The 20,731-nt window shown below is 42.7% G+C and overlaps 2 protein-coding genes across 2 annotated transcripts in view; one reads left to right on the plus strand and one right to left on the minus strand.

Moving 5' to 3' along the window:
* The window catches only part of fbxl13 (F-box and leucine-rich repeat protein 13), a 31,728-nt gene extending 14,512 nt beyond the window's left edge, over positions 1-17,216 (plus strand). Inside the window, exons 10-21 of the mRNA XM_021572820.2 lie at positions 2,112-2,164; positions 10,592-10,692; positions 12,866-12,995; positions 13,937-14,035; positions 14,180-14,300; positions 14,748-14,910; positions 15,005-15,124; positions 15,220-15,346; positions 15,430-15,513; positions 15,653-15,787; positions 15,866-16,029; positions 16,126-17,216. Coding sequence (XP_021428495.1) covers positions 2,112-2,164; positions 10,592-10,692; positions 12,866-12,995; positions 13,937-14,035; positions 14,180-14,300; positions 14,748-14,910; positions 15,005-15,124; positions 15,220-15,346; positions 15,430-15,513; positions 15,653-15,787; positions 15,866-16,029; positions 16,126-16,348 — 1,520 coding nt within the window. The 3' untranslated portion in view covers positions 16,349-17,216. The remainder of the gene's footprint in view (positions 1-2,111; positions 2,165-10,591; positions 10,693-12,865; positions 12,996-13,936; positions 14,036-14,179; positions 14,301-14,747; positions 14,911-15,004; positions 15,125-15,219; positions 15,347-15,429; positions 15,514-15,652; positions 15,788-15,865; positions 16,030-16,125) is intronic.
* Positions 240-13,279, minus strand: LOC110496798 (leucine-rich repeat-containing protein 17-like). The gene is made up of 3 exons (XM_021572824.2): positions 12,936-13,279; positions 1,101-1,238; positions 240-980 (listed from the first exon to the last, which is right to left on the minus strand). Exons 1-3 carry the CDS (start codon positions 12,965-12,967, stop codon positions 683-685), a joined length of 468 nt encoding a protein of 155 aa, XP_021428499.2. The 5' UTR covers positions 12,968-13,279; the 3' UTR covers positions 240-682.
* Positions 17,217-20,731: the final 3,515 nt, after the last annotated feature.

The raw sequence follows: 20,731 nt of genomic DNA on the forward strand, positions 1-20,731 counted from the left end.
TCGGAAGCTTGTGGAGGGCTACTCTAAACGTTTGACCCAAGTAAAACAATTTAAAGGCAATGCTACCAAATACTAATTGAGTGTATGTAAACTTCTGACCCACTGGGAATGTGATGAAAGAAATAAAAGCTGAAATAAATAATTCTCTACTATTATTCTGACATTTCACATTCTTAAAATAAAGTGGTGATCGTAACTGACCTAAGACAGGGACTTTTTACAAGGATTAAATGTCAGCAATTGTGAAAAACTGAGTTAAGGTGTATGTAAACTTCCAACTTCAACTGTAACTAAGGTGTTTGGTGCAGTATTTCTCAAGTAAAACAATGCAGGACGTGTTGTCTTATGTAAACAGTCGGCACTGCTGAGCAGGTCTGTCTATTATATTGGATAGAGAGCAATCACCACAGTTGTTCACCCCATGTTAGTGTACAAATGGACATTGTCAAATCAAAACCCAAACTTAATTTACCTGTTGTAACGCATGGATTTTCCAAACTCCGTTTTCGACAAGACTTTATGACCAAAATTTTCCTATTTACACTTTGTAGTCAAGTTTGACACTAGAATAACTGTTTCTGATTCATATCAATGTAATTTTCAAAGGGATTCATTGCTTTTTAAAGGCAGTCGCTCTTTAAAGATGTTTAAGATGTCAGTCATTCCATCCTTCGGTGGTTGTTTAATTCAATCTAGTGTTGCAGTATTTCGGTGGTCCTTTTAGATGTGCCGGCTCCACCTCCTCCTCCTCTAGCTCCCCCTGCAACACCATAGCAGTGTTCCACAACTCCGGATCTGTCTGGCCGTAATCTTTCGGGCCGTATTGTGTCTGATTGTGTTCTGTCTGGCCGCAGGCTCTGTTGTAGGAGTGGACGTAGTCCTCCACACTCTTTCCTCCATGCTTGGAAGGGGGGTGGCACAGCAGGCCAGAGTGGGTCACCCCTGGGTGCAGACGTAGCCAGTACACCAGGTAGTGGATGCTGGAATGTTGATTTATTTATTTCATGGTTTATTTACGAGAGACAGGGGATTTTGAAACATTGACACATTGAATGGTCAAATGCATTGTACCCATAATGGGTTAGTATTTAACTACCCACCTGTAGTTACAGACCCAGGGGTTTCCCCCCAGCCTTAGCAGGGACACGAAATAGAGGTCTTCTAGAACGCCATAGTTGAAGAAGTGCAGGCTGTTGTTGTGCTGGTCAAACTCACGGAGGTGGAGGAGGCCAGACGGGCTGAGAGAGGGAGAGGAAATCATTTTTATCATCAATAGTAAGGTGAAATTAATAATTTCTTCCCTTTTTAAGTACTGCTAAAACTGTACTGTGGATGAGCATTATACAATTTGCCTATTCTAACATTCAATTGAAACTACCTGAATTCCTTGATGCCTGTCTGCCTGCTTTATATAGCAAGCCACGGCCATGTGACTCACTGTCTACAGTAGCACACCATTTTCGTGAACGGGGGGGTGTGTGTCTAATAAACTGGCCACTGAGTGGATACAGAGTGAGAGTGGGGGAAGAGAGTTGATGTCTCTAGCTCTGTCAAGTGGCGCAGCGGTCTAATGCACTGCATCTCAGTGCAAGAGATGTCACTACAGTCCCGGGTTCAAATCTAGGCTGTATAACATCTGGTCCCATAAGGCAGCGCACAATTGGCCGGGGTAGGTTGTTATTGTAAATATGATTTTTTTCTTAACTGATTTGCCAAGTTAAATAAAGGTTAAATGTAAAAAAAAATAATTAAGACTCCTCGGAGGAATGGGGGTTTGTCATTCCGTTGGCGTGACGTGGCCTATGAGATAATGAGATAAAAAAACATATCTGTCACACAAACTCACATGTACACACACTTACTCGTGTTTTAGTTCTAACCTGCTTGCCAACTAAGTAAATTAATGTAATTATGGTAATCCATATCTGAAGGGAATTTTCAGAGAAACACAAACATGAGGCTGGACAAAAACATGCTCAGAGACATAAACCTTTAATAACCCTCTACAGTCTAAGCCCTGTCTAAGCCGGGGGAGGGGTGGGAGGGGGTTCTACTAAGCTATATGAAATTGTTCTAAGAAGGTTGTACCTTTGTATCCCTCTCTTTCCCAGGTGAATGCAGAAACCTACAGGAGCTGAACCTTTCAGAGTGTTTCAACATTAAAGTGAGTAATGGCCAGGTCTACTCACGGGTACAAACTACCCTCTTGTCTTATATATTAATAGTACATTTGAATATATTAATAGTACATTTGAATAGAAAACAATCTGAAGTTTCTAAAACTGTTTGAATGATGTCTGTAAGTAAAACAGAACTCATATGGCAGGCAAAAACCTGAGAAAAAAATCCAAACAGGAAGTGGGAAATCTGAGGTTTGTAGTTTTTGAACTCAGCCCTATCGAATACACAGTGGGATATTGGTTATGTTGCACTTCCTAAGGCTTCCACTAGATGTCAACCGTCTGTAGAAACTTGAATGAGGCTTCTACTGTGATGTGGGGCCGGATGAGAGCTCTTTGAGTCAGTGGTCTGGCAGAGAGCCAGGTCCTGGTCATGCGCATTTCACATGAGAGCGACCTGCGTTCCATGGCTTTTCTACAGACAATGGAATTCTCCGGTTGGAACGTTATTGAAGATTTATGATAAAAACGCCCTAAAGATTGATTCTATACTTAGTATGGAATGTTTCTACAACCTGTAATATAACTTTTTGAACTTTTCATCCGACGTTCAGCTGGACCTGCACGAGCGTTTGGATTTGTGTACTAAACACCCTAACAAAAGTAGCTACTTGGACATAAATAATGGACATTATCGAACAAAACAAACATTTGTTGTGGAACTAGGATTCCTGGGAGTGCATTCTGATGATCATCAAAGGTAAGGGAATATTTATAATGTTATTTCTGATTTCTGTTGACTCCCAACATGGCGGATACATTTTTTTTCTTCTGAGCGCCTTTCTCAGATTATTGCATGGTTTGCTTTTTCCATAAAGCTTTTTTGAAATCTGACACAGCGGTTGCATTAAGGAGAGGTATATCTATAATTCCATGTGTAACGCTTGTATTTTCAACAACATTTATGATGAGTATTTCTGTAAAATTTATGTAGCTATTCAAAATCACTGGATGGTTTTGGAACTACTGAACGTAACGCGCCAATGTAAACTCTGATTTTTTGATATAAATATGAACTTTATCAAACAAAACATACATGTATTGTGTAACATGAAGTCCTATGAGTGTCATCTGATGAAGATCATCAAAGGTTAGTGATTCATTTTATCTCTTGTGCTTTTTGTGACTCCTATCTTTGGCTGGAAAAATGGCTGTGTTTTTCTGTGGCTTGGTGGTGACCTAACATAATCGTTTGTGGTGCTTTCGCTGTAAAGCCTATTTGAAATCGGACACTGTGGTGGGATTAACAACAAGATTACCTTTAAAACGGTACAAGATACATGTATGTTTGAGGAATTTTAATTATGAGATTTCTGTTGTTTTGAATTTGGCGCCCTGCACTTTCACTGGCTGTTGTCATATTGATCCCGTTAACGGAATTGCAGCCCTAAGACGTTTTAAAGTGAGTAATGGCCAGGTCTACTCACGGGTACAAACTACCCTCTTATCTTATCTTCCAGAAGTGAAATAAAACCCAACTGTAGAACAGAAGGAAAAAATTCACCAAATCGCCCTTTCATCTTTAGTTTATATGCTTTTCATTAATTCTCTCCATAGAAGTGATGGAATGGCACTGTTCTGAAGTTCATCACCACTCATAAAGAGAGAGTTGAAGTCAGATTATGAAATCAGGGCTCAGGTGGAGGGTGCAGTTGCTTCTCGTGTATTGTGATTTACAGTTACGATTCATCTCTACTGATTACACAACATTCTTTAAATAACAAAATGCCTATAATAATAATAATATGAACATTTTCTACATTAAACATTTTGTCAACATACAGTGCCTTCACTTCAGAAAGTATTCACACCTTTTGACTTTTTCCACATTTTGTTGTATTACAGCCTGCATTTAAAATGTATTAAATTGAGATGTGTCACTGGCCTACACACAATACCCCATAATTTCAAAGTGTAATTATGTTTTTAGAAATTTTTACAAATTAATACAAAATATAAAGCTGAAATGTCTTGAGTTAATAAGTATTCAACCCCTTTGTTATGGCAGTGGTGTGTATTCATGGGTACCAAGGGAAGCCAGGCTTCCCCAAATATTTGACCAATAAATACCAACAATTATATAATCACTTATCTTTCTGTGTTTTCATAATTTTCCATCAATTCGCAAGTGGCTGAATCTCACTGGAGAAATCATCCGAGCGAGGTAAACAGCGCCCCTCTCTCTCAGTATGTGTAGCCCATGTGTCTGATGCTGGGCTAAACGAGTATGACATATTGCGGCCGTAGCGTTTGATTGATTGATGACAGCAAGCATTTGGCTTCCCTTGATAAACAAATTATAAAATGATTAGCCAATCAGAATTGAGCTAAGCTCAACTGTGGGTTGTCCTAGTGCTGCAAAACGCCCCCAAGTGAGGCCAGTTTGGATTTGGCTTCACACCAATCAAATCACATCCTAAGCAAAACATCATTTTAGTTTCTGGTCTGTTTGTGTTGATGTCCTGCAATAACTAGCTTGCTAAATTGTCCCTTTCCTAAGCCATGGATGGATATGGGGATTTGGACTTGTGGTTTTGACTTAATTCTCTGGACAGGCCAATGATTATGACAGCAATTCTGATCTAACCGTAAATGAATATGGTGTGCCACTGGCCTGAGACGATTGAAGTTCAATATGTAGCCTGGCCATTTTAGACTCACGTTAATTAGCTAGCTAACTTACCTGGTGCATTGTTGCCCATGCTAGGAAGTTAGGCTATCAAGGATTTTAGCGAGGTAGCCTATGACAACAAAACTAAAAGCGTACTGTATGACAGAGCCATAGACCGTTTTGCCAACATGAAAGAGAGGAGGATGGCATTGCCGTTCAACTAGTCTACAAGTAAGGTGAGTCAAAAAAGAATACTACTTGTGCACCCACCGCCCACACACACGCTCACACACACACTCACACACACGCTCACACACACACTCACACACACACTCACACTCACACACACACATAAATCAGTACCATGGACAGCCACATGATATTTAGCAACATTGATTGGACTAAATAGTTTTTGGTATCTTCAAGTTTGTTTTCAGTGTATTCAACTAAGCATATATAGCCTTGTTGATTTGATGGTTTGATCACAATATAGTAGCCACATCTAGGAAAACCAAAGTTCCAAAGGCTAGGCCATATATATATATAGTATATAAGAAGGCATACAATAAGTTTTGTATTGATTCGTATGACAACTTGGATGAAAAATTACTGAGGATAATAGCGGACGATATTGCCACTCCTATTTGCCATATCTTCAATCAGAGCCTACTAGAAAGTGTGTGCCTTCGGGCTTGGAGGGAAGCTCAAGTCATTCCGTTACCCAAGAATAATAAAAGGCCCCTTTACTGGCTCAAATAGCCGACCAATCAGCCTGTTACCAACCCTTCGTAAACTTTAGGAAAATATTGTGTTTGACCAGATAATACTATTTTACAATAAACAAATTGACAACAGACTTTCAGTACGCTTACAGGGAAGAACATTCAACAAGCACAGCACTTACACAAATGACTGATGATTGGCTGAGAGAAATTGATAAAAAAAGATTGTGGGAGCTGTTTTGTTAGACTTCATTGGGGATTTTGACATTATTGATCGTAGTCTGCTGTTGGAAAAACGTATGTGTTATTGCTTTACAACCCCTGCTATATGGTGGATAAAGACTTACCTGTCTAACAAAACACAGAGGGTGTTCTTTAATGGAAGCCTGGACCAACATAATCCAGGTAGAAACAGGAATTCTCCAGAGCAGATGTCTAGGCCTACCACTCTGGTGTCGTCTGCAAACTTAATGATTGTGTTGGAGTCATGCCCCAAGGAAGGCCACCAAAAATTCTGAGATTTCCATACCCAACTATAACATCTTCCGTCAAGATAGAACTGCCAAAGGAGGAGGAGTTGCAGTCTACTGCAGAGATAGCCTGCAAAGTAATGTCATACTTTCCAGGTCCATACCCAAACAGTTCGAACTACTAATTTTGAAAATTACTCTCTCCAGAAATAAGTCTCTCACTGTTGCCGCCTGCTACCGACCCCCCTCAGCTCCCAGCTGTGCCCTGGACACCATTTGTGAATTGATCGCCCCCCATCTAGCTTCAGAGTTTGTTCTGTTAGGTGACCTAAACTGGGATATGCTTAACACCCCGGCAGTCCTACAATCTAAGCTAGATGCCCTCAATCTCACTCAAATCATCAAGGAACCCACCAGGTACAACCCTAACTCTGTAAACAAGGGCACCCTCATTGACGTCATCCTGACCAACTGGCCCTCCAAATACACCTCCGCTGTCTTCAACCAGGATCTCAGCGATCACTGCCTCATTGCCTGTATCCGCTATGGAGCCGCAGTCAAACGACCACCCCTCATCACTGTCAAACGCTCCCTAAAACACTTCTGTGAGCAGGCCTTTCTAATCGACCTGGCCCGGGTATCCTGGAAGGACATTGACCTCATCCCGTCAGTTGAGGATGCCTGGTCTTTCTTTAAAAGTAACTTCCTCACCATTTTAGATAAGCATGCTCCGTTCAAAAAATGCAGAACTAAGAACAGATATAGCCCCTGGTTCACTCCAGACCTGACTGCCCTCGACCAGCACAAAAACATCCTGTGGCGGACTGCACTAACATCGAACAGTCCCCGCGATATGCAACTGTTCAGGGAAGTCAGGAACCAATACACACAGTCAGTCAGGAAAGCTAAAGCCAACTTCTTCAGGCAGAAGTTTGCATCTTGTAGCTCCAACTCCAAAAAGTTCTGGGACACTGTGAAGTCCATGGAGAACAAGAGCACCTCCTCCCAGCTGCCCACTGCACTGAGGCTAGGTAACACGGTCACCACCGATAAATCCATGATTATCGAAAACTTCAACAAGCATTTCTCAACGGCTGGCCATGCCTTCCGCCTGGCTACTCCAACCTCGTCCAACAGCTCCCCCCCCCCCCGCAGCTACTCGCCCAAGCCTCTCCAGGTTCTCCTTTACCCAAATCCAGATAGCAGATGTTCTGAAAGAGCTGCAAAACCTGGACCCGTACAAATCAGCTGGGCTTGACAATCTGGACCCTCTATTCCTGAAACTATCCGCCGCCATTGTCGCAACCCCTATTACCAGCCTGTTCAACCTCTCTTTCATATCGTCTGAGATCCCCAAGGATTGGAAAGCTGCCGCAGTCATCCCCCTCTTCAAAGGGGGCGACACCCTGGACCCAAACTGTTACAGACCAATATCCATCCTGCCCTGCCTATCTAAGGTCTTCGAAAGCCAAGTCAACAAACAGATCACTGACCATCTTGAATCCCACCGTACCTTCTCCGCTGTGCAATCTGGTTTCCGAGCCGGTCACGGGTGTACCTCAGCCACGCTCAAGGTACTAAACGATATCATAACCGCCATCGATAAAAGACAGTACTGTGCAGCCGTCTTCATAGACCTTGCCAAGGCTTTCGACTCTGTCAATCACCGTATTCTTATCGGCAGACTCAGTAGCCTCGGTTTTTCGGATGACTGCCTTGCCTGGTTCACCAATTACTTTGCAGACAGAGTTCAGTGTGTCAAATCGGAGGGCATGCTGTCCGGTCCTCTGGCAGTCTCTATGGGGGTGCCACAGGGTTCAATTCTCGGGCCGACTCTTTTCTCTGTATATATCAATGATGTTTCTCATGCTGCGGGCGATTCCCTGATCCACCTCTACGCAGACGACACCATTCTATATACTTCCGGCCCGTCCTTGGACACTGTGCTATCTAACCTCCAAACGAGCTTCAATGCCATACAGCACTCCTTCCGTGGCCTCCAACTGCTCTTAAACGCTAGTAAAACCAAATGCATGCTTTTCAACCGTTCGCTGCCTGCACCCGCACGCCTGACCAGCATCACCACCCTGGATGGTTCCGACCTTGAATATGTGGACATCTATAAGTACCTAGGTGTCTGGCTAGACTCTAAACTCTCCTTCCAGACCCATATCAAACATCTCCAATCGAAAATCAAATCAAGAGTCGGCTTTCTATTCCGCAACAAAGCCTCCTTCACTCACGCCGCCAAACTTACCCTAGTAAAACTGACTATCCTACCGATCCTCGACTTCGGCGATGTCATCTACAAAATTGCTTCCAACACTCTACTCAGCAAACTGGATGCAGTTTATCACAGTGCCATCCGTTTTGTCACTAAAGCACCTTATACCACCCACCACTGCGACTTGTATGCTCTAGTCGGCTGGCCCTCGCTACATATTCGTCGCCAGACCCACTGGCTCCAGGTCATCTACAAGTCCATGCTAGGTAAAGCTCCGCCTTATCTCAGTTCACTGGTTACGATGGCAACACCCATCCGTAGCACGCGCTCCAGCAGGTGTATCTCACTGATCATCCCTAAAGCCAACACCTCATTTGGCCGCCTTTCGTTCCAGTTCTCTGCTGCCTGTGATTGGAACGAATTGCAAAAATCGCTGAAGTTGGAGACTTTTATCTCCCTCACCAACTTCAAACATCTGCTATCTGAGCAGCTAACCGATCGCTGCAGCTGTACATAGTCTATTGGTAAATAGCCCACCCATTTTCACCTACCTCATCCCCATACTGTTTTTATTTATTTATTTTTCTGCTCTTTTGCACACCAATATCTCTACCTGTACATAACCTTCTGATCATTTATCACTCCAGTGTTAATCTGCATAATTGTAATTATTTGCCTACCTTCTCATGCCTTTTGCACACAATGTATATATAGACTCCCCTTTTTTCTACTGTGTTATTGACTTGTTAATTGTTTACTCCATGTGTAACTCTGTGTTGTCTGTTCACACTGCTATGCCTTATCTTGGCCAGGTCGCAGTTGCAAATGAGAACTTGTTCTCAACTAGCCTACCTGGTTAAATAAAGGTGAAATAAAAATTAAAAAAAATGCCTGGCCATGCAGTCGTGGGTGAACAGGGAGTACAGGAGGGGACTGAGCATGCACCCCTGGGGATCTCCAGTGTTGAAAATTTAGCAAGTTGTGACTAACCTGCTTGGATTTTAAATTGTCATGGTCAAAACATGTTGATACATCAGTAGCTAAGATAGTCTTCTATAATAAATAGCTGCTCTGCCTTCTTAACACTATCAACAAGGCATCTTAATCTTTTATTTTTATTGGCCAGTCTGAGATATGGCTTTTCCTTTGCAACTCTGCCTAGAAGGCCAGCATCCCGGAGCCGCCTCTTCACTGTTGACGTTGAGACTGGTGTTTTGCAGGTACTATTTAATGAAGCTGCCAGTTGAGGACTTGTGAGGCATCTGTTTCTCAAACTAATGTACTTGTCCTCCTGCTCAATTGTGCACCGGGGCCTCCCACTCCTCTTTCTATTCTGGTTAGAGACAGTTTGCTCTCTTCTGTGAAGGGAATAGTACACAGCGTTGTACGAGATTTTCAGTTTCTTGGCAATTTCTCCCGTGGAAAAGCCTTCATTTTTCAGAACAAGAATTGATTGACGAGTTTCAGACTAAAGTTATTTGTTTCTGGCCATTTTGAGCCTGAAATCAAACCCACAAATGCTGATGCTCAAGATACTCAACTAGTCTAAAGAAGGCCAGTTTTATTGCTTCTTTAATTAGAACAACAGTTTTCAGCTGTGCTAACATAGTTGCAAAAGGGTTTTCTAATGATCAGTTAGCCTTTTAAAATGATACACTTGGATTAGTTAACACAATGTGCCATTGGAACACAGGAGTGGTGGTTGCTGATAAGGGGCCTCTGTACGCCTATGTAGATATTCCATTAAAAATCAGCCGTTTCCAGCTACAATAGTCATTTACAACATTAACAATATCGACACTGCATTTCTGATCATAATGATATTATTTTAATGGTCAAAAAAATTGATTTTCTTTCAAAAACATGGACATTTCTAAGTGAACCCAAACTTTTGAACTGTCGTGTATGTAAATTAGATATTTATGTATTTAATTTTCAATAAATGAGAAAACAATTCTGAAAACATGTTTTACCTTTGTCATTATGGAGTATTGCGTGTATATTGGTGAGATAAAATATATATATTTAATCAGGCTGTAATACAACAAAATGTGGACTAAGTCAAGGGGTACCAGGCTCATCTAGATGGTTGCAGCTGTTGGCGATTTTCTTTACATGCCTTTGGCCACAGCTGAGTACCATGAAAAATATATTGTTGTTTGTTTAGTGGTCTTGTTTGTTTTTAGATTAGATTGGATAACACTGTCTATGAGACGTATAAAGAACTCTGAGGGCTCATTTGTAATGTGCTATGAGCTGTTATGCATGCTTATATAGTCATATAATGCTATAATATGTGTGATATGTGATAGGACCAGAGGCACTATAAATGTAAATACAGAGATGGTATGAATAAAATGTAACCTTGTGTTGTCCTTCACCAGGATGAGATGGTGTGTATGATTCTAGAAGGCTGCCCCACTCTGCTCTACCTGAACCTGTCCTTCTCATATGTGGCCAATGGGACTCTCAGAGAGCTCTCCAGGTAAACACCCATAGACCACAGCTACTCCAGTGATGGAAAATGTTTCCCATTTCATTAGAACACAAGGTAGAACACGACCGGTATAATGTCTATTGCTCGTGTTTCTTGGCCTAAGCAAGTCTCTTCTTATTGGTGTCCTGTGGTTTGACCATTTTTTGACCATGAAGGCCTGATTAACACAGTCTCTGAACAGTTGATGTTGAGATGTATCTGTTACTTGAACTCTGTGAAGCACTTATTTGGGCTGCAGTTATTGTTTCATGTCCCAAACACCTGTTGGGTTAATGTCAGTTGCTGCTTTTACCACCTCTTGTCAGCAAAGCCATTATACGGGCCTGTTATTGTTCCCTCTGTGCTGAAGTACCCATTGGCCCAAGCAGACAGAGCCTGTACTGTGTCTATCTCTGTCTTTGCCTGTCTGTCTGTCTGTCTCTTTCCTTCTGTCTCTATCTCTCGTTCTCTTGCTCTCTCACTCTCTCCTAATCTTAACCATTTGGGTCTCTCTCTCATATCCTAATCTAAACCATTTGGGTCTCTCTCATCTCCTAATCTAAACCATTTGGGTCTCTCTTATCTCCTAATCTAAACCATTTGGGTCTCTCTCATCTCCTAATCTAAACCATTTGGGTCTCTCATCTCCTAATCTAAACCATTTGGGTCTCTCTCATCTCCTAATCTAAACCATTTGGGTCTCTCTCTCATCTCCTAATCTTAACCATTTGGGTCTCTCTCTCTCATCTCCTAATCTTAACCATTTGGGTCTCTCTCTCATCTCCTAATCTTAACCATTTGGGTCTCTCTCTCTCTCTCTCATCTCCTAATCTTAACCATTTGGGTCTCTCTCTCTCTCATCTCCTTATCTAAACCATTTTGGTCTCTCTCTCATCTCCTAATCTAAACCATTTTGGTCTCTCTCATCTCCTAATCTAAACCATTTTGGTCTCTCTCATCTCCTAATCTAAACCATTTTGGTCTCTCTCTCTCTCATCTCCTAATCTAAACCATTTTGGTCTCTCTCTCTCTCATCTCCTAATCTAAACCATTTTGGTCTCTCTCATCTCCTAATCTAAACCATTTTGGTCTCTCTCTCATCTCCTAATCTAAACCATTTGGGTCTCTCTCTCTCATCTCCTAATCTAAACCATGTGGGTCTCTCATCTCCTAATCTAAACCATTTGGGTCTTTCTCATCTCCTAATCGAAACCATTTGGGTCTCTCCCCCTCTCTCTTCTGAATGGAAAATAGTCACTTAAATCCCAGGCCACAGCTATTACTCATGTCATAAGGATTACCCAACACTGTTATCCCAGTGATGTAGTGGAATGATGTGGCACGACGAAACAGAAATACTGAGAGGAACAGAGAGAGAAACAGATTGAGAAATAGAGAAACTAAATGTCTGTGTGAGCGCATGCAGGACCTTGACCATGTTTATTTGTATCCTTTGTATCCAAAGAATGTTACACCTGAAAGCAATTCCATAGGCTCAGTTTTCTTTTAAACCTTATGAGCTTATAGACTAGAAATCATTGGAACCTAGCAGTGTGAAAATGCTTCACAGACCTGGCTGAGAATTAACCTGGAGAAATAGTCTTATTTCAGTTCAATTGCAAAGACTTTCAACCCTCAGCTGCTGCTGTCAACACATTCCTACACGCCACTCTCTCTCTATGGCAGTTCCCTTCTCTCCTCCTCTCTGTCTCTTTGTCCACCCTTCATCTCTGCTGTTCTTGTGGGATTTCTCTTGATTAACAATGTCTAAACTTAGGTTTCGAAAGAAAATATTCTCCCAATCAGATGCCACAGTCAATTGACAACTCTGCCAACCTCACGTCTCACCAACCCTCTCAACCCCTTTCCTGACATCCTACCTTGGTCGTTCAACTGCTGCAACCCAGCCAGATGTCAAATAATCATTCATATCCTCACTATCCAACCTCCACACCTTCACAAACTCAAGATTGTGAGAAGACTTGAATTAGTGAAATCAGGCTGATAACAGACTGCAGGTGCACATTGGCTTTAGAAATACTCTGGAGTATAACTTTTCCAATACAAATCATGGAACTTTAGAGGTGCCTTGAGCACATCCAGTATGGATATAAGGCTAATACACAGCCAGTTGTTGCCCAGTACTGCTCACATATTGATCTTAAACCCCCCGTCTGTCCAGGAGCTGTCTGAACCTGCAGTTCCTGAGTCTAGCATGCTGCCGTATGTTCACTGATAAAGGCTTACAGTACCTGGCCTCAGGGAAGGGCTGCCACAAGCTCATCCACCTTGACCTTTCTGGCTGCACTCAGGTCAGTTCCTATGGTCCTCTCTGATCTGTATGTCTCCTCTTCTATCTGCTTCGACTATATCCAGATGAGTTTGTGCTCCTCTCTTCTCCAACACGTCTGTGTCCTCTGCTACCCTGCTGTACTGAAGTCAGTTTGCGTGCTCCTCTCATTTACAAGTCTGTAGGTTGATACTGGGATTTGAGAGAGGTTCTCTCTCTGACTCTAAGAGAGAAGGAGGTGGCTACAGCTAACACACTGGTTTTAGATTGCAACAGTCACCAGAGCCAGCGTTGGTCCAACTCCAGCTGGTTGAGTGTTTGTACTCTGCAGAGAGAGAGAGAGAATGGTCACACTGCCCACAAAATGAGGTGGAAACTGACCTGCACTTCCTAACCTCCTGCCCAATGTATGACCATATTAGAGACGCATATTTCCCTCAGATTACACAGATCCACAAAGAATTTGAAAACAAACCCAATTTTGATAAACTCCCATATCTACTGGGTGAAATACCACAGTGTGCCATCACAGCAGCAATATTTGTGACCTGTTGCCACAAGAAAAGGGCAACCAGTGAAGAACAAACACCATTGTAAATACAACCCATATTTATGCTTATTTATTTTCCCTTGTGTACTTTAAACATTTGTACATTGTTACAACACTGTATATATACACACACATATGACATTTGTAATGTCTTAATTGTTTTGAAAAATGTTTACGGTTCATTTTTATGGTTTATTTCACTTTTGTATATTATCTACCTCACTTGCTTTGGCAATGTTAACACGTTTCCCATGCCAATAAAGCCCATTGAATTGAGAGAGAGAGAGAGAGAGAGAGAGACTGTAATTTAAAACAAACAGGTTGGCTGCAAAGTGTACACACTGGCCCTCTCCATCTTTCTCTCACCCACCTACTCTCTAATGTACTCTGTGTGTGGTGTTTTGTCCCAGCAGATCTCAGTGGAAGGTTTCAGGTACATAGCAGCGGGCTGCCCTCTGCTCCAGCAGATAGTCTTCAATGACATGCCTACTCTGTCAGACAGCTGTGTGCTGGTACGTGTGGAGCTACCAGACAACTCATTTAGGTTCTGGACAAAATGATTGGGAGTAAGACCATATTTTTAACCTCCATTGGCTACCTGTCATTAATGAGTGAATGGACCTCTGCCTGTCACTTAGTCTGGTTTCTTCCAATAGGAGCTGGCCTCTAAGTGTCACTCTCTGTCTGCCATCTCCCTATGGGACACGCCCCATCTCTCAGACTCCGCCTTCAAAGCCATCGCTGAGGTGGCCAACCTCTCCAAGTTCAGTGTTGATGGTGAGTGTGTGTGCCTGAGTTGTGTCATGTTCCATGTCTATCTATTAGTGTTCTTTATTTGTCTTGGCAACAATCATTGTGGTGAGTCTTGTTCCCAGGGTGACGTCTACAGGAGCTCTGATTGGGTAACTGAGTGAGGCGCTAGGCCTCATTTCATGTGATTGGTCTGTGACATCAAACCATGATGCAGCAGCCAGCAGGTCATGTAGTTGGTCAACCCTGAAACTTTGCTGTCCTCGAACTCTTGGCCTTATACAGTGCTGTATCTGGCACAAGTCACTGTTAAGTGATTAGCCAATCATTATAGCTCTTCAGCCAAAGGAGATGGTCAGTTTGTTTCTGAGGATGTGATTAGTCATGTAAGACAAATGGTTCAGGGGCAGTATCAACACACACACTTTGTTTGTTATCGTGCGTGTTATTACAGTTGTCCGTGTGTTTTTGTAGGTAACAGTCGTATGTCAGACATCAGTTGGAGGGCTCTGTGTCGTAGCTCTCCAGGCCTTACGAGACTCCATGCTGCTGACTGCCCTAGAATGACTGACTCCAGCCTAAAGTCTATGGGCGCCCTCAAAAACCTGGTCTACCTCAACATCTCACACTGCAGCAGGTGTGTATATGCGCGTGTTCTGTCTCTCTACGTTAGATGATATCGGGCTGTGCTACCTGACTGCTTGTGTGTGTGCGCTCGTGTGTGTTCGTAGGGTGAGTGACATGGGGCTGCGGTACCTGACTGAGGGGCCTTCTGCCTCTAAACTGAGGGAGCTGAATCTGAGCAACTGCAGCCGCATCAACGACTTAGCTATCATGAGGGTGGCTCAAAAGTAAGGTCACATAAAAACTTGCGCGCACACACACGCATATATTACACACAAGTACTGTACACACTGACAGACTGGCGTGGTGTGTGTGTGTACAGGTGCAGTAAGCTGAACCACCTGAGTGTGTCTTACTGTGATAACCTGTCTAATTCTGGTCTGGAGTGGCTCAGTAGCTGTTCCTCTCTCCTCTCTCTGGACATCAGTGGCTGCAACATCATGGACCAGGTAATGCTCCCATACGTTGCCGTGTAGGTGTGTTGTATTACAGTTAGCTATCTAAAACACTCCAACACAACTTATGTTTTCAGGGGTTGATTGCTCTAGGTGGGAACCCTGGCCTGAAGAAGCTGGTTGCCTCTGAGTGTGTCTGGATCACTGACATTGGCATAGAGGTACTGTTTACTTTGTGTTCTGCAGTCTGCACAGTACCTTTTGACTGTCTGTGATACCTCATTGAAAGAGTGTTAAAGGAATTCACTTCTTAAAGTAACCCTCCTCCTCTTCTCTCTCCTGTTCTCCCTGTGAAAGCAGAAGTTCTGCAGGCAGGCGAGAGGTCTGGAGTATATTGATGTGTCTCACTGTGTAGCTCTATCTGACCAGGCCATCAAGGCTCTGTCCTTCTACTGCAGGACTATAGTCACGTTACGCATGCCTGGCTGCCCAAAGGTATTCACACACACACACAAACAAACAAACAATATTACCAAAATGTCTTACCTATTGTCTATGCACTTCCCCTATCAGATGACAGACCTGGCGGTACAGTACTTGACAGTAGGGCGTCACTTCCTGAGAGAGCTGGATGTGAGTGGCTGTGTCCTGCTGACTGATCGCACACCACGCTTCTTACAGACAGGCTGCCCACAGCTCAACACCATCAACATGGTCTACTGCAGGGGAATATCCAAGTAAGACACGCATACACACACTTCAACTGAAATGAAATGTCTAGAAACTAAAGATGTAACACTGGCAGCACAGTAGCAATGTGTGTGTGTGTGTAGGCAGGCGGCTCTGAGGCTCCAGCCCTGTGTTGAGAAGTGGGAGCACAGTAACGATGACGCCCCCTACTGGTTCGGCTATGACAGTCTTGGCCAGCTGCTGCAGCCAATCGGACGACCCGACAAGATCCAGGACACCTGGGAAGAAGAGGAGCCAGCACCAAGAAACAACAAAAAGAGGAATTTGATAAAGGCCTGTGGAGAGGACTACGAATACACAGCATGAATACACACACAGTCCATGCAGATAAACAAACGCACAACGACTTAGTTTATACAGTACACACACACCGCCTCACAATCTAAGGTAAATCAAATCCCTAACACATACACTGCACCTTACATTAACTCTAGCTCAGATATCAAGCAACGGGAAGGAATGGCCAAAGATTAATAACCAGAAAACAATATTTTGTATCTGAGAATCAATGCAGTATATACATTTATGCAGTTTATACAGAATATACATTTATGCAAAGCGTCTGCATCATACTGTTTCAAAGCTTTCTTCTATGCATTGCAACACAAGACAGATGATTGAATTTCATAATTACATCATAAAGAAAACAATTTTAGCTTGGAAATAATCATTAAAAAATAAATGTCCTCAATATGATTAGATTTATTTGTCTTTGTCAACACTTTTCCCAGTTTTTTGTATTTGCAGTAAATTGATCCCCCCCAAACCTATTTTGTACATTTTGCAGTTTCTACCCTGTGGTAAGAAAGTCTTAAGAGTTGTTCTTGCTTTGACTGTTGCACACACACTAACCACAGCAGTCTCTGAACTTCTCAAAAGTCCAGTTAGACTTCAAGCTCAATACCTGACTGAATATGTGAGACCTGAATGTTGTTCAGTGTTTCAATCTAAGAGCTCTGCTGATGACCACAAAGACAATGACTGAACTAGCCTGGCTGCCAGCATGCCACTATATTTCTGCTTGAGCCCTCTCGTAAAGCAGAAACATGACTGAGTTACCTCTACTAACCATGATCATGTGCTACAACTGTATATAGACATATAATATAGCCTGCAGTTTCCGTTATCACATATGTAGCATAGCCTTTACTTTCAGGTATGTTATTCAGTTCTAAAACAATAGATTGAGAACAGAAATCAATTGTAGACCGTTTGCTTGGGTATAATAACTGAAGGGAAAGGGGGATTGTACAACTGAATGCCTTCAACTGAAATGTGTCTTCCGAGGCCTCCCGGGAGTGGTTAAGGGCGCTGTACTGCAGCACCAGCTGTGCCATCAGAGTTCCTGGGTTTGCGCCCAGGCTCTGTGGTAACCGGCCGCGACCGGGAGGTCCGTGGGGCGACGCACAATTGGCCTAGCGTCGTCCGGGTTAGGGAGGGATTGGTCGGTAGGGATCTCCTTGTCTCATCGCGCACCAGCGACTCCTGTGGCGGGCCGGGCGCAGTGCGCGCTAGCCAAGGTTGCCAGGTGCACGGTGTAGCCTCCGACACATTGGTGCGGCTGGCTTCCGGGTTGGATGCGCGCTGCCGTACGGGAGTTGTAGCAATGAGACAAGATAGTAGCTACTACAACAATTGGATACAACGAAACTGGGGAGAAAAAAGGGGTAAAATTTTAAAAAGAAAAAAGAAGAAAAAAAAGAAACGTGTCTTCCGCATTTAACCCAACCCCTCTGAATCAGATGTCTTCGGCGCCAGGGGAACAATGGCCTTGATCAGGGGCAAAACAGATTTTTCCTTGTCATAAAATAAATCAAATACTGAGTGATATTATACGTAATATTTTGGGGGGAAATTAATGTTATACTAATACAATTTCTCAGAGAAAGAGATTTTGTTTAACAAGTAATAGTTTTCCTCTAATAGTTTTCCTCAAAAGGGTAGGTGTCAAAATTATTGACACCTCTTATGAATAAAGTAGTCAAAAGTTTAGTATTTGGTCCCATATCCCTAGCACGCAATGACTACATCAAGCTTGTGACTCTACAATCTTGTTGGATGCATTTGCAGTTAGTTTTGGTTGTGTTTCAGATTATTTTGTGCCCAGAAGAAATTAATGGTAAATAATGTGTCATTTTGGAGTCACTTTTATTATAAGAATAATGTTTCTAAACACTTCTACATTAAATGTGGATGTTACCATGATTACAGATAATCCTGAATGAATCATGAATATTTATGACTATTTGGATTTGTATTTATTATGGATCCAGCAGCTACTCTTCATGGGGTCCAGCAAAATTAAGGCAGTTTATACCATTTTTAAAACATTACAATACATTCACAGATTTCACAACACACTGTGTGCCCTCAGGCCCCTACTCCACCACTACCACATATCTACAGTACTAAATCCATGTGTATGTATATCGTGTGTGTGTGTGTGCCAATGTTTGTGTTCATCTGTTTTTTAAATATAATTTTACAGGTGGCATTAGTTACTTGATGTGGAATTGAGTTCCATGAATTCATGGCTCTATTTAGCACTGTGTGCCTCCCATAGTCTGTTCTGGATTTGAGGACTGTGAAGATACCTCTTGTGGCATGTCTTATGGGGTATACATGTCAATAAATAAAAGTAGTGATGAAGTCCATCTCTCCTCCACTTCAACCAGGAGAGATTGACATGCATATTATTAATATTAGCTCTCTCTATACATTCAAGGGCCAGCCGTGCTGCTCTGTTCTGATCCAACTGCAATTTTCATAAGTCCTTTTTTGTGGCACCTGACCACACAACTGAACGGTAGTCAAGGTGTGACAAAACTAGGGCCTGTAGGACCTGCCTTGTTGATAGTGTTGATAAGGCAGAGCATCGCTTTATTATAGACTTCTCCCCATCTTAGCTACTACTGCATCAATATGTTTTGACTGTCACGATCGTCGTCATGGTAGAAAAGACCGGACCAAGGTGCAGCATTTATTTATAAATGTCGCCAACAAAACAAAGAATAAGGACACGACCGTGATGCTTACTTCGACTATACAGGCCACTAACAAAGACAACTACCCACAACTAAGGTGGAAAAACAGGCTGCCTAAGTATGATTCCCAATCAGAGACAACAATAGACAGCTGTCCCTGATTGAGAACCATACCCGGCCAAAACATAGAAACAGAAAACATAGAAATAAAGAAACTAGAATGCCCACCCTAGTCACACCCTGGCGTAACCAAAATAGAGAATAAAAGCCGCTCTATGGCCAGGGCGTGACATTGGCCATGACGGTTTACAATCTAGGGTTACTTCAAGCAGTTTAGTCATCTCATCTTGCTCCATTTTCACATTATCTATTGCAAGATTTAGTTGAGGTTAAGGGTTTAGTGAGTGTTTTGTTCCAAATACAATGCTTTTAGTTTTAGAAATATTTAGGGCTAACTTATTCCTTGCCACCCACTCGGAAACTAACTGCAGCTCTTTGTTGAGTGTTGCAGTCATTTCCGTCGCTGTAGTAGCTGACGTGTATAGTGTTGAGTCATTCGCATACATAGAAACTCTGGCTTTACTCAAAGTTAGTGGCATGTCGTTAGTAAAGATTGAAAAATTGTGGGCAGAGCTGAAAAAGAGTGTGCAAGCGAGGAGGCCTACAAACCTGACTCAGTTACACCAGCTCTGTCAGGAGGAATGGGCCAAAATTCACCCAACTTATTTTGGGAAGCTTGTGGAAGCCTACCTGAAATATTTGACCCAAGTAAAAAATGTAAAGGCAATGCTACCAAATACACTCAATTAGTATGTAAACTTCTGACCCACTAGGAATGTAATAAAATATTAAATAAATAATTCTCTATTATTATTCTGACATTTCACATTCTTAAAATAAGTGGTGATCGTAACTGACCTAAAACAGGAAATTTTTACTCGGATTAAATGTCAGGAATTACGAAAAACTGAGTATAAATGTATTTGGCTAAAACAAGTTATGTTAACTTATGAATTCAACTGTACACTATATATACAAAAGTATGTTGACACCCCTTCAAAGTTGTGGATTCGGCTATTTCAGCCACACCCGTTGCTGACAGGTGTATAAAATCGAGCACACCGCCATGCAATCTCCATAGACAAACATTGGCAGTAGAATGGCCTTCCTGAAGAGCTATGTGACTTACAACGTGGAACCGTCATTGGCCACCACCTGTCCAACAAGTCAGTTCATCAAATGTCTGCCCTGCTAGAGCTGTCCCAGTCAACTGTAAGTGCTGTTATTGTGAAGTGGAAATATCTAGGAGCAACAACAGCTCAGACGCGAAGTGGTAGGCCACACAAGCTCACAGAACGGGACTGTTGAGTGCTGAAGTATGTAAAAATCGTCTGTCCTTGTTTGCAACACTCACTACCGAGTGCCAAACTGCCTCTGGAAGCAACGTCAACACAATAACTGTTTGTCGGGAGCTTCATGAAATGGGTTTCCATGGCCGAGCAACCGCACACAAGCCTAAGATCACCATGGTTTGTTGAGATCAGTATGGAAAAACTGGGCTGGCCTGCACAGAGCTCTGACCTCAACCCCATTGAACAATTTTGGGATGAATTGGAACGCCGACTGCGAGCCAGGCCTAATCGCCCAACATCAGTGCCCGACCTCACTAATGCTCTTGTGGCTGAATGGAATAAGTCCCCCAGCA

Source organism: Oncorhynchus mykiss, chromosome 2 (genome assembly GCF_013265735.2).
Source record: "Oncorhynchus mykiss isolate Arlee chromosome 2, USDA_OmykA_1.1, whole genome shotgun sequence".
Lineage (NCBI taxonomy): Eukaryota > Metazoa > Chordata > Actinopteri > Salmoniformes > Salmonidae > Oncorhynchus > Oncorhynchus mykiss.

What these genes read in the sequence shown, in the direction of transcription:
- LOC110496798 (XM_021572824.2), bottom strand. Translation starts at nt 12,967, where the DNA reads ATGAGCTTGTGGCAGCCCTTCCCTGAGGCCAG. An exon ending in CAGCCCTTCCCTGAGGCCAG is followed by an intron (nt 1,239 to 12,935) that starts GTACTGTAAGCC and finishes TCCCTCTCTCAG; the next exon opens with CCCGTCTGGCCTCCTCCACC. An exon ending in CCCTGGGTCTGTAACTACAG is followed by an intron (nt 981 to 1,100) that starts GTGGGTAGTTAA and finishes TCAACATTCCAG; the next exon opens with CATCCACTACCTGGTGTACT.